This window comes from Notechis scutatus, chromosome 4 (assembly GCF_049901735.1).
Source record: "Notechis scutatus isolate UNSWTSFEM ecotype Mainland chromosome 4, rNotScu1.2, whole genome shotgun sequence".
NCBI lineage: Eukaryota > Metazoa > Chordata > Lepidosauria > Squamata > Elapidae > Notechis > Notechis scutatus.
Window position 1 is genome coordinate 107,762,655 of NC_142012.1, and position 13,892 is coordinate 107,776,546.

At 39.8% G+C, this 13,892-nt stretch overlaps 1 protein-coding gene across 1 annotated transcript in view; it reads left to right on the top strand.

Annotated features, from left to right (window-relative positions):
* ADAM12 (ADAM metallopeptidase domain 12) overlaps positions 1–13,892 on the top strand; it is a 294,207-nt gene that overhangs the window by 140,864 nt on the left and 139,451 nt on the right. Inside the window, exon 4 of the mRNA XM_087964323.1 lies at positions 4,952–5,030. Coding sequence (XP_087820449.1) covers positions 4,952–5,030 — 79 coding nt within the window. The remainder of the gene's footprint in view (positions 1–4,951; positions 5,031–13,892) is intronic.

The following is a 13,892-nucleotide window of genomic DNA, read 5'->3' on the forward strand; positions in this document are numbered from 1 at the left end:
GGCAAGGCCAAGAAGAATAGCGTGAGCCAATAGTTGAGCATGGTCACAGACACTCTGGCCTCTACTTTCATGAGAACTGTGTTTAGTCTTAGGGTGTCATTGGAGACATTTTGGGATCTGAAAGGCCAGTATTAGAAAACTGGATGGAACAAGTTTTAAGGGTGCAAAATTGGAGGAAGAGCCCACCTGGGCTCCATGCAGGAGTTGTGCTATTTATTTTTATTTATTTATTTATTTATTTGATTTTTATCCTGTTTTTATTATTTTACAAATAACTCAAGGCAGCAAACATATCAAAGACATCTTTCTCCTCCTCCCCCCCCCAGCAACAATAAATTTGTGAGGTGAGTTAGGCTGAGGGAGAATGAGTGGCCCACAATCATATGACTGGCTCATAGGCTTGGCTTCAAATAATTTGAGTGCTGCAGATATATAGTGATATAAAGCATAAAGTAGAATTATTACTTTTGTAATTTAGAAAGTTTATTTCTCTGTTGCTGACATTCAGTTTTATGAATTCAGTTTTAATCTACATTGAATTTTGACTATATATGTAATGGTTGGCTCCCAGATTATTAATGAATGGAAGGGAAACAACAGGCTTCAGCTGTGTGACTTTGGGTTTTAGGGCCCTCTGCTTCTAGGACTCAAACATCTCCAATGCTGGAGAGGGTTGCACCAGTGATGGGATTCATCCAATTTTCACCGGTTCAGGCAAACAGGTTGTTAAATTATCCCCCCTGCTATCAAAGTGGATCCTGTGCGCTGTGTTGCAATCAAGAAATGGGCAACGGAGCAGCCAGGGCAAGAGAAGGAGAAGGCCGTTTCCCCTCTTTCTTCTCCCTGCTCCTCCTCCTTCCCTCATGCCAGCCACTCCATTGCCTGTTTTTCCATTGCAGCCCAGTGCCCAGGATCCACTTTGATAGCAGGGGGGGATAATTTAACAACCAGTTTGCCCAGGTCAGGTTGGCCATCACAGGAAGCTCCTCCCACATGTGTGGCAGAGCTGGAGGACAGGAATGGTCCATGCTTCCCATGACAGCCAACCTGACCCTGGGCAAACTGGTGGGTCCTCCTGGACTTATGACTTCATGTTAAATCCCAGGACTCCCATGTAAAATTTCCAGAACATAGATGAGCATAGCCAGGTTCTGACAGTCTAGAAAGGCTGAATATTTTGAAAAAAATATTGCATACTCTAGGCTACTAAGGTTCCCTAGTGGTAATGTTAGATCCAGAAGTTGCTCCGAATTATACTTCTTTTCTACAAAGGTTGGGTACTCTGCATGGGGGTGGGTGGGGGGAATATTGAAACCATTTGTTGTAATAGACTCCAGCTTTAGTTATTTCATTTTCAGTTATTTCACTTCCAGTTCAATTTCATTACTGAATTTAGAGCATTTCTATAGCTTCACTTGATTCTGATAACAGGATTTAAAAGAGAATTAGAAATCCTCAATGTATACTTCAAACTTAATTCCAAATGTTTATATGGCTTTGTCTGGCAGATTTATATAGATACTATAGAAAACGGAGGGAGAATACAACATCAAAGTTCTTAAGAATCAAAAAATCCAAAGAAGTTTCTCTATACTACCTTTTGCAATTGAACTTCTAAGAAATGTTTAAACCGGGGATGTCAAACTCACAGCCCACGGGCTGGATGCATCACGTGCTGGCCCCACCAATATCTGGTTTAGCGAAGGGGGGAAAAGTCTTGATATGTCACATGACAATGTGAGTTTGACACCCCTGGTTTAGACAAATTGAATCTCCAGGATGAAGCTGTTTTGCCCCAACCCTGAGAGCAGATTGGTTAAGATTCCATGACCGCTGATATCAAAAGCTGCTAAAAGATACAGATGAATAATTAGGATTTTCATTTTGCTTGCTTTTTCAAATCTAGGTCCAATAGGATGATCAAAAAAGATTTCACATTCAATCCTTTAGTCTAGGCCTGATTTAAACAGGCACAAATGTTTTAACTGAGAGCAACTGTACAACTGTTTGGCAAAAATGAGATATTTGAGAATTGGGCAATAGTTTATATGCAGTTTTTATTTCAGTGAGATGGCATGCTGTCACTGTTATTGCTTCAAAGAAATGTAGCCCCTTCCTCTTTTAATATGGCACTAATACAGTCTTGGAGCTGTCCAATTAATACCCAGGAAAGGGAGCATACAAATGATTTAGCATAGTTCTGTACGTACTGTATCTCTGTTATAGATGAAATAACCAAAATAAATTGCATAAAGCCGGATCACTGGACACTCCCTTGAAACTGTACAATATTAATGTCTAGATTGAAGGATATATAATTCATTTCACTGTATAAATACTTAACCAACTTGTCACATCAAACTTTCGAGTGTTTCAAAATATTTCTCACATAGCCTAGATTAGATAGCTTTTTCATAGCCTAGATTAGATAGCTTTGTCAAACCACTCTTTTGATTGGCTTCATGAGGATGCAATGAAAGAATCTTAGTTGAGTCTCGTTCTTATTTTTGCAATAGTAAGTTAATCAGTATATTTTTTAAAAAATTATGTCCCATGTTTTGCTTAAGAGTGATTTGAATCCAGAATCATACTTTCGGGCAATTGTTCTCTAAACATGTCTTGAATATAGCTGCTAGCCATCCATACAAGAATTGTTATTATTAATAATTTTTATCCTGCCTATATGTGTTTGGTGACAGACATACCTAATATTCCAGCCCCTTATTTTCCCCAGAACAACAATTTTGGCTGAATCAAAGTGTTCACATAAGTTCTTTGGGGAATTAGAAAATGAGAGATATTCTAATTATTTTACTTGTGAGAATTAATAGGCAGTTCTAAAGTGGAAGTAATTAGTTCATGCAAAATAAATTTTTAAAACTCAAACTGCAGGTCGTTTTCTGGCATAATCAAGGTAGAAACAGTACAGCCTCTGACTTGCAAATAACTTGGTTAAAGGTTGCCAAAAATCTGAAACAAAGAAAACAATGATAGAAATGATTTCACCAGTTCCAGAGATCCTGCTATTTAAAAAAAAAAAGGGGGGGGGAGGTTTGAAATAAATAGAGATTACTTTAGCATGAAATACATGCCAAGAATGAAAAATCCATGACATTTTCAGGATTGCACCAACAGCTCTGAGAGAGTCATTTTCCTGGTTTGTTCATACCGGTGACTGTTCATAAGCCAAATGGTCCAGGTGCTTGCTATTGGGATATGTTTCCCAAGGTCTAAGTAATAAAACTTTTTCTTGGTGCCTCTTCAGGGAAACATTAGCATGAACTGAGTGATCCGGTTAGATAAATGGATTCTTTATACAAAGAAACATAGTATGCTATTACACAGCCATAGCGAATCTTTCTAATCTAATCTCTTCCAGAACATTCTGTTTGCAATACATTTAGATCCGAATCTCAAAAACTAAGACCAAAGATCAAGACATTTTTAATGCATAAAAAGCCAGATTACTTTTAAAAAAATATATCTGAACATTGGACATAAGCATCTAGGACTTGAGTCATTCCCCATTCTTTTATTTCTCCAGAACTATATAATAATTCACAGGCTATAAAGGGTACTTGGGAGGTGACATGCTGACAGAAATTTTCATCTCAACGTTCCATATAAGATCACGTCTGGGGAAGGAACTCCAATCATTTAACACAGAAATTCCCCAGGGCATTCTAGATTTCACATTTAGTGTCATAAAAACTACTAAACACGTTAGAAAGAGATAGGTGGAACAATAGCATTCTCACTATCAAAGCACGATTCTTGAATGGTGCAGATGTTATAAATTCACTAGGTCTTCAGTTTCTCCCTTCCTGTAACCAATACTCCAATATTATAATCAAATCTTACTCCAGTGATTCTTTAAGAATGAACTACATATGTCCAGGAGTGGGATTCAACCGGTGTTACTACTGGTTTGGTGACTGCATTTTACTGCGCGTGCATGTAAAAAACCTTAAGCTGTGACACCAGGACAGCTGATAAGCGGGTGCACAGCATTTGAAAAGCCACTTTTTTCCTGCTTTTTCAACCTCGGCTGTGCCGCGCAAAGCAGCTGAGGTTGAAAAAGCAGGAAATAAAGGCAGGTAAGAGCCCGGGCAGGTGGGTGGGCCAAACAGCAGCAAACACAGAACCGGTTTGGTGTCTGCTGCTTTTCAGAAGCTACTGGTTCTATAGAGCCGGGCAGAACTGGTAGCATCCCACCCCTGCATATCATATGTCTATAAAATCCATACATAATCTTCCAGTAGAATATTTTAAAATATGATGTATTGCTGAGAGAGCCAGTTTGGTGTAATGGTTCAGTTATTAGGCTAGAAACCAGGAAAGTGTGAGTTGTAGTCCTGCCTTAGACACAAAGCCAGCAAGGTAACCTTAGGCTAACTCACTTTCTCTCACTCCTAAGAAGAAAGCAACGGCAAACCACTTTGTAAAACTTTGCCAGTAAAATTGCAGGGAGTTGCCCAATTAGGAAAAGGAAATGATTGAACAGAAGAGGGGGAAAAAACAGAGTGTAAAATGTCGCTTGTAAGCCCTTTGAGACAATTCCAGATAATTTATATTTGAACAAATTTTACATGCCTTATAATCAACTTTTTTCCATAATAGCTCAAAGCAATTGATTTGAAGTATCTGATTATGGAAAGACATGAATGAAAGATAATGCTTTAAAATGCATTTGGAATTTGGATACAATACAAATTATTGTATCAAAAGTACTGATTTATTTTTGCTGGAACACTTGTTAATATTCAGGAAGAAAGACTAACTGTGGAATTGTCCTTTTCTTTGTTTACAGACATTATCCAAATGTTGTATCTATTTTTGTTCCTAAATTGAGCTTCCTCTTATTTCCATTTATTTTTGAAAAGAGTAAATTAAATCACAATTATTTGGTGCGGAAATATTGTCTAAGATTTCCTTTTAATTTTTTCCCCAGTGGTCTCTTTGCTGGCAACATCACAGAAATGCATTATTTGGAAGATGGTACTAGCACTATTATCACGCGTAATTACACGGTAAGCTTTGTGAATTCCTGTGGTTGGAAGTCAATGTAAATAAAGTGGGTAGCCAAAATTTGATTTTAGATTTTGGCTGCTGTAGTTTACTCACCCGTTTGTTCAAAATGCATATCTGTGGAAGGAAATGCTCCAATTGAACTATGATGTCAGGACTTTAAATAACAATAATATTTGAGCACTTATTCTTCTTTGAAAATATGCCTGTTAGAGGTTTCAAACAGGTTGAAAGCTCTACGGTTGCAAATATATAGCATGAGAACCAGATTTTGAGATATGGAAGCTCTCAAAAAAAGATTATAAAGACTTCCTGGCTTTCTTCAGTACAGGAGCTAGAAAGTCTTTTTTATTTCATTTTCATGGGATCAGACCCTTAAAATATATTATAGATGAGGTTATGGAAGAAGAGTTGATGAACGAATTCAAGCTTTGCCTGATATTTATTAAAATATTAACAAATATCTTTACAAAGCATTATTTTCTTTTTAAACAAACTTTATTAATTATACAACTAAAATGTCAAACAAACACATAAACAACACACAAAAAGAGAAAGAAAAAAGAAAAAGAAAAAACTATTTAAAAAACCTAGCAATTCTATTCTCGACAGTCTATGGTTCCTTGTTTGTTATCAATATTGGTGACATATTTACAAATACATCTTATTGTGAGTATATAATTACTACCTCTTTTACATTTTACGGTGTTTACTAATATATTTTCTATTTTTGTTCTATCCAGTCATACCAGCATTCCCAGCTTTTATAATATTCTGATGTTTCTTTTTCCTTAAGTGCTGAGGTTAATTTATCCATCTCTGCACAGGCTGTTATTTTCTGAATGACCATTTCCTCTGTTGGAATATCTGCTTGTTTCCAACACTGTGCAAAGTTATTCTGGCTGCAGTAAGAATGTGTAGTATTATATATTTGACTTTTTAGAAATTTGTCTATTAAATATCTCCAGTAAGAAGAATTCTGGTTTTAATTCAATTTGCTCTGCCGTTATTTCCTCCAACCAATTTTTTATTCTGTGCCAGTATCTTTGGGCTTCAGTACAGGACCACCACATGTGAAAGAATGTTACGTGTTTCTTTTTACATTCCCAGCAATTCTGATTCATGTTAGGAGACATCTTCGCTATTCTCAACGGCGAGAGATACCATCTATAAAACATTTTATAGGCATTTTCTTTATATGTTGCTGCTTTTGTGATTTTATTGTTCCTTGTCCAGACCTTTTCCCATTCTAATAATGTAATGCTACGTCCTATGTTTCTACTCCAAGCTATCATGTTGCCTTTGACTACTTCCTATTCTAATTCTATCTCTAATAAATAATTATAAAATTTAGTTATATTTTTTTTATCTGGGCCTAATAGGATTTTATCTAATTGTTGTGGCTTAGCATAAATTCCAAATTTTTTCTTATCCTGATTATATGTATTTTGAATTTGCAGGTAAGCCCACCGGTCTACTTGTAGCCCTTGTTCTTGGAGATCTTGCCATCATTTTAAAGTTCCTTGCGTATCAAGAAGGTCTTTGTATTTTATCATTTTGTTAAGGTCTAGATTATTTGGATGTAACATCACCTCCATTGTTGAGATCCAGATTGGGATTTTTAAATAATGTTTTATTTTATTTTATTCCAATTAGCCAATAAGGAATCTCTAATTATATGTCTGTGGAAATAGTTCTGTTTGATTTTTCCAGTGTCCCATAAAAATCTGTGCCATCCTCCCCGTAAGTCGTGGCCTTCTAGAAATAAGATTCCTTTGTTCGATAGGTTTACCCACTCTTTCAAAATAAGGAGGTTGCACTATAGTATATTTCTCAATTTGGGAGTGCCATACCTCCCCTGCTCTTCATATCTTGCATTGCCTTTAGGTTTATCCTCGGTTTTTTCCCTTGCCAAATGAATTTGGTGATTCCCCCAAAGTAATTTTTATGTATTTTTATTGGTATTGTTTGGAATAAGTAAATAAATTTGGGCAGAATGTTCATTTTTATAGTGGCAATCCTCCCTAGTAAAGAGATTTGCAATTTGACCCATACCTCTAAATCTTTTTTGACTGGCTGTAGTAGTTTATTATAATTATTTTCCATTAGGGTTTTGCATTGAGCCGTCAACCAAATTCCTAAGTATTTAATTTTTTTTACTATTTGTAACCCCATTATCCTTTCCAATTTTAATTTCTATTTTTCTGTTAATTTTTTAGTTATTAATTTCATTTTTTCCCTATTGATTTTAAGTCCTGCAACATCCCCAAATTGATCTAACTCTTTCAAATAGTTCTTGACCTGTTTCAATTGGTTCCTCTATGAAAAAAAACCATATCATCTGCAAATGACTGGAGTTTATATTCTTCTTTCTTAATTTTTAGTCCTTTTATTCCTGGGTTCTGTCTAATTCGTGTAAGCAATGTTTCCAAAGATAATATGAAGAGCAAGGGAGATAATGGACATCCCTGCCTAACTCCTTTCTCTATTTTTATTGAGCGCGTGTACTCTCCATTAATTATAATATTCGCCTTTTGTGAATCGTAAATTGTAGTCACAATGTTTTCAAATTTAGTGCCTAAATTCATATTGTAAATTTGTTGGATTAGGAATTGCCAATTTAGGTTGTCAAAGGCCTTATACATGACATATACAAATTCCCTAGCTTGGGGCATTCTAGATATTTTTCTTCTTCCTTCCTTATATGAGTTTCCTGTAAACATATTATATCTGCATTTTGTTTAATTAGTTTGGTTAGTATTCTTTTCCTTTTTATCCTAGAGTTTAGGCCATTTATGTTAATTGATATTTTCTTTTCTTCGTCCATCACCTAATTGACTCTTGCTCTTTCTCTTGTAGTTACTCCTGTCTCTCTTTGTGGCTGATTGTGCGTCTTCGGTTCTTCTCTCTCTTGTTTTTGTATATTTTTCAAGTTCCTATGATCTTAATCTAAAATCTTCTCTTTCTTGTTGTTACTGAATGATTTTTCTTACTTCTTGTTTTTTCTTCTTTATTTTTGATTAGTCTTATTCTTCTTGAAAGTTTAAGTCTAATTATTTCTCGCTCTTTGCCTTGTAGTTACTCCAAGTTCTACTTGTGGTTGATACTGAGCCTTGCTTTACAAAGCATTTTTTCAATACAAAAAATTTAATACTGTAATGACGTTATTTTTTTCTACTATAAATAAAGTTTCTTAATTAAAGCAATAGATAAATATAATTAATTCAAGCTGAACTTACAACATTAAAATTATATATTAGAGAGAGCTGTTGAACTCAGTGCTTTTCATATTAACCATGTAGATAGTAATACATGAAGTTACAGAATGACTTTTGTCTTATATTGGGGCTGTGGTATTAGCAATGAGTAACTAAACTGAATATTATAATCAATAATTTCATTAAAGGTTCTTTTGGAGATTTCCCTGAAGTTTGCTCCAAATTTTTAGGTGAAACAAGAAACAACATTCGATGTATGTAATTGTACAAAATTATCTATTGTTTCTCATTCTCGGTATTCTGAGGGGGGGAAATGCAAAAAACTCATTTTTCCAAAACTTTTTTTCTCTCTCAGAATGAACATGCAGCTGGCAAAGGGAAGCTGTTCCAAATTCAAAATAAATTTTGAGCTGGATTCCCCTGCAATTGATATTCAGAGCCATAATATATAGTTAATGGGATTAAAAGGCTTTCTTCGATGAATTACCACTCAATGTCTGAGTGCAATTTAAAGGGATATTTGTCACCTTTAAATCCTTTCCTGATTCAGTTTCTGGATATCTATGGGATCTTCTCTCAGTTACATCTACTTGCAGAGAGGACTTATTAGGCACCCCTTCACTTAAGGAAGGCCACACTTAAATTGGAAAGAAAAACCTAAGACAATGATATAGGATGTGCTCTGCAATATGCATTAGTTCAATGGTACTTTACTATGAAGCTCACAGAATCTCAGGGTGGCCATGATGGAACATAAATGTTTTGAAACATATCTGATATAAGGATACAGTAGATCGGGGCTAATAAGCAAAGACTGAATCTTGTCAAGTAGAGTGTAAGGTCTGGAATGCTCTGTGTTGTGAACTAAAGAAATGTGATTAATAAAGATTCATTTACATAGCAGGATCGTAATCCTGCACTTCCTATTGGCCCATATAATGGCAAGTTATGATTGGTTCATTCCAAGCAATCTGATTGGCTGTTGGCAGGCCGAGTCCCATTGGACGAGGTTCAAACCCAATAACATCATCCATTGGTCATCCGGATAGCAGTTCACTCTATAAAAGGGCGGCCGCTATCCGGGGATTTTTGTCTCTGTTAACATGCTTTAAATAAAGAGCTGAAGTTCAAGGTTTACAGTCTGGTCTCCGTTCATTAACCCATGCCTCAAACTTAACACTGGCAACGAGGATGGGATACGGAGACAAAAGAGCTGGCTAAACCCTACAGAGCACCAACCGAAGCACGTGGCTGAGAGCGCACCTACATTGACAGGATGTCAGGCGGCGCTATACCACCCGCTCTTTTTGACCCAGAAAAAGAAGACTGGGAGTCGTATATGGATCGTTTCCAGATGTTCTTGGAAACCAACAATTTAGAGGATGCTTCCACCAGCAAGAAAAGAGCAGTGTTTCTGGCTCACTGCAGACCTGCCGTATTCTGGGTGGCTAAAGCACTTGCAAAACCGGCTGAAGTAAAAGAAATGGATTGGGACACCCTCGCACCTCTCCTGCAGGCTCATTATGCATCCGCTGCATCAACACTGGCCTGAAGACACGAATATTACCAGAGGGAACAACAGAAAAGCCAGAGCTGCATCGTTCTGGGATTGCAGAAGGCCTATGGAGAAAGACAACGTCAGTTTTCCAAAGGCCGTCACCTATGCTACTGCAGCAGAAGAAACCAGGAAGTCGGCTGCTTGAAGGCGCCGCAACCACGCACCGCTTCGTCAACTCGCCCATGACACTTCACCTCATTTAGAGAAGTTCCCGGCAACAACCCATCACAAGAATTGTAAGCCGGAGAGTAATGAAGAAGAAGTCATCAGGATTCTGGACAATCAAAGTCCACGAACTCTAAGGACTCCGCGCAAATGCAAATTCCAATACGCACTCTGCCAAAGTTGTGGAGCCAACCATAAGAGAAGCAACTGCAAATTCCGCTACGCACTCTGCCACGCCTGTGGGAAGAGAGGCCACATCGCACGGGCCTGCAGAAGCAAGAGAGAGTCCAACCCGAACCGAAGGGAGAGCAACCTCCGACAACCTGCAAGAAACGTTCTTGTAAATCGGCATCGCTTGGGTAACCAAGAGAACAACCACTCCTACAGAAACAGGGCACCGGTTCTTCAAGCAAAACGGGAAGAGGCACACCAAACGACAACCATCGGCCACGCTTCGCTACTAGACGCACAGAAAATCCGAGTGAGAGTCACCATAGAAAACCAACCTTGCCAAATGGAAGTCGATTCGGGGTCGTCCCTCTCGATGGTTTTCTGGAAAACCCTCAAACAACTCATCCCTGCCATCCGTCGTCAGGATCTCAGCACCCAGAAGATCATCCTCAGCGATTACCAGGGGAACACGATTCCAGTCGCCGGCTTGACTCAAGTCCGAGTAACCTTCAAAAATCGTAGTGCAGCACTTCCATTGACTGTTGTCGATGGTAACCGGCCCAGCTTGCTAGGCCTACAATGGTTCGCCCCACTAGGGATTGAATTAGCCGGCATTCACCATGCCGAGAGCGATGATTGGGAAAAAGGCATCGTCCAAGAATTCCAGGATGTGTTTTCGGACAACTTAGGCAAGTACAAGGGGACCCCTATATCATTTAGCCTCAATCCAAAAATAGCCCCTATCCGCCTTAAGCCTCGTCGGGTGCCATTCGCCCTTAAACCCAAGATCGATGAGCAACTTGATAAGTTAATAGCCCAAGGGGTGTTGGAACCTATTGACCATGCCCGTTGGGAAACCCCAATCGTAACCCCCATCAAACCGGATGGGTCGATCAGAATTTGTGGAGACTACCGCGCCACCCTGAACCACGCACTCCAACAGAGCGCTTATCCGGTGCCGGTGGTTCAACATCTTCTCCACTCCCTGGGCGGCGGGAAGATCTTCGCAAAGTTAGACTTAGCGCAAGCATATCAACAACTACCCATTGATACGGAAACCGCAGTGGCCCAGACTATTGTTACACACCGAGGTGCCTTTAAATGCAACAGACTCCAGTTCGGAGTGAGTGTAGCCCCCGGGATATTTCAGAGTCTAATGGAGAGACTTTTGCAAGGCATAAAAGGGGTTGTGCCATATTTTGATGACGTTTTAATTGCTGCCCCTAATAAAGAAGAGCTCGAACGGCGTCTCAAACTAGTTCTGCATAGATTCAAAGACGCCGGCCTCAAGGTGAAAAAAAATAAGTGTCAACTGTGTACTGAGCGGGTGGAGTTTCTTGGGTATCTCCTCGATAAACAAGGGATTCACCCCACCGAGACCAAACTCAAAGCAATTAAAAACGCCCCAAGACCTAAAAGTAAGGCTGATCTCCAGGCCTTCTTGGGACTCATCAATTTTTACAACATCTTCTTGCCTCACAAGGCAACAGTAGCCGAACCCTTACATCAACTTCTCGACAAGAAAGCTATTTGGGTTTGGGGTCACAAAGAAGAGCGCTCTTTCAGAAAGGTGAAGGACTTGTTAACCTCCGACACTGTGCTAATGCAGTACAACGAGACTTTGCCGTTAAATATTACGTCCGACGCGTCACCGTTTGGGGTTGGAGCCATTTTGAGCCATGTGTTACCAAACGGGAATGAGGCTCCTATTGCGTACTTTTCCCGCACGTTATCAAAGGCTGAATGAAACTATAGCCAACTTGACAAAGAGGCTCTTGGTATTGTATCGGCCGTGAAGCGGTTTCACGAATATGTTTACAGGCGGCCCTTTACTCTAGTTACAGACCACAAGCCTTTACTTGGCATTTTAGCAGGTGATAAACCAACGCCGCATATATTGTCGCCTAGGGAAACTCCTCGTCACCGAATGGGAAACTCCTCGAGGCCCGTGGTCCTGCATCCACATTGATTTCGCAGGACCCACTAAAGGACACACTTTTCTCCTAACCGTGGATGCTTACTCCAACTGGCTCGAAATCCACAAGATGAAAAGCACGACTACTGACTCCGTTATTAAAAAACTAGATAGATTATTTGCAACACACGGTTTCCCGGACATTCTAGTTTCCGACAACGGAACCCAGTTTACTGCTCTCACCTTCGAACAATACTTGGCGGACCAGGGTATCCGCCATGCCTTGACTTCGCCGGCTCACCCTGCGGCAAACGGTAGAGCAGAACGGATGGTCCAATTTGTTAAAAAGACACTACAAAAAATGGATCTGGGGGACATCGACGCTAGATTGAACAAAATACTCTTACTACAACACATTACCCCCCACAGTGTCACCAACAAGACCCCAGCCGAACTTTTAATGGGGCGGAAGCTTCGCTCCCACCTCGACCGATTACACCCGGCTTATTCGCCAGAGAAACCTTGTGGATCCAGCGGAACGTATCGCCAATTCAAGGTAGGCGACTTGGTCTATGCCAAAAACCTTTCCGGCGAACGTTGTGGGTCCCAGCCACCGTAGTCTACCTCACTGGCCCTAGATCTTACCGCCTTAAGACGACAGACGGCAAGATATGGAAACGCCACATAGATCAACTTCGATCTCGCTTACAACCAAATATCCGCGAACCCCCGGACTTCCAAACTCAGAGGGGAGGGAATATCGAGGGGGACGAAGACCGTATAGACGACGACGTAATCGAGTACAGACGGCCGCTAAACCAAGTGCTCGCACCACCTGAAGAAGGTCCGGAATCGGGGGCATCCTCTCCGCAGAGGAACACCATAGTGGAAACATGCCCGCCCGATCCAGGAATGGACTTAAGGGACCCTGATAGTGTCGCGGAATCAACCCCGTGCGAAAACGAGCCTTGCGTTCCACCAGAACCGAACTTTAAACAAAAACCGGTGGAACAGCGGAAATCAAATAGGCAGGTAAAACAACCTGCATACCTGCGTGATTACGTCACCACGGCTGTCAAAAGGAACCCATAGGGGATGGGTGTTGTGAACTAAAGAAATGTGATTAATAAAGATTCATTTACATAGCAGGATCGTAATCCTGCACTTCCTATTGGCCCATATAATGGCAAGTTATGATTGGTTCATTCCGAGCAATCTGCCTGGCTGTTGGCGGGCCGAGTTCCATTGGACGAGGTTCAAACCCAATAACATCATCCATTGGTCATCCGGATAGCAGTTCACTCTATAAAAGGGCGGCCGCTATCCGGGGGTTTTTGTCTCTGTTAACATGCTTTAAATAAAGAGCTGAAGTTCAAGGTTTACAGTCTGGTCTCCGTTCATTAACCCATGCCTCAAACTTAACACTCTGCTTCCTGATATTTGGGCAGTATCTGCTATCCGAGGGTTTCCTAGCCTTGGAGACTTTAAGATGGGAAGATTTCAACTCACAGAATTCCCCAGCCAGCCATTTTGGGAAACCCTGTGCTATTCTGTCCTTAGAGGCTTATTGAGTTTCACCACTTTCTCCAGTCTTCCACAAAATCATGTTGGAAGAGTGGGGCTTTCTTTTTCCTCCCCCGCCTCCCACTATCCTTTTAATGAGTATGTTTTGTTGAACATTATTTTTATATAGTTTTTTTATTATGCATGGTATTTCTCCTTTTATTATGAACACATAAACATGGATACACACCATTTCCTTTATGTGGCTTTTTCCCCTTTTATGTTATTTTTATTAAGCTGATACCAGAACAGATTATAAAGGTAATTCAGTAAA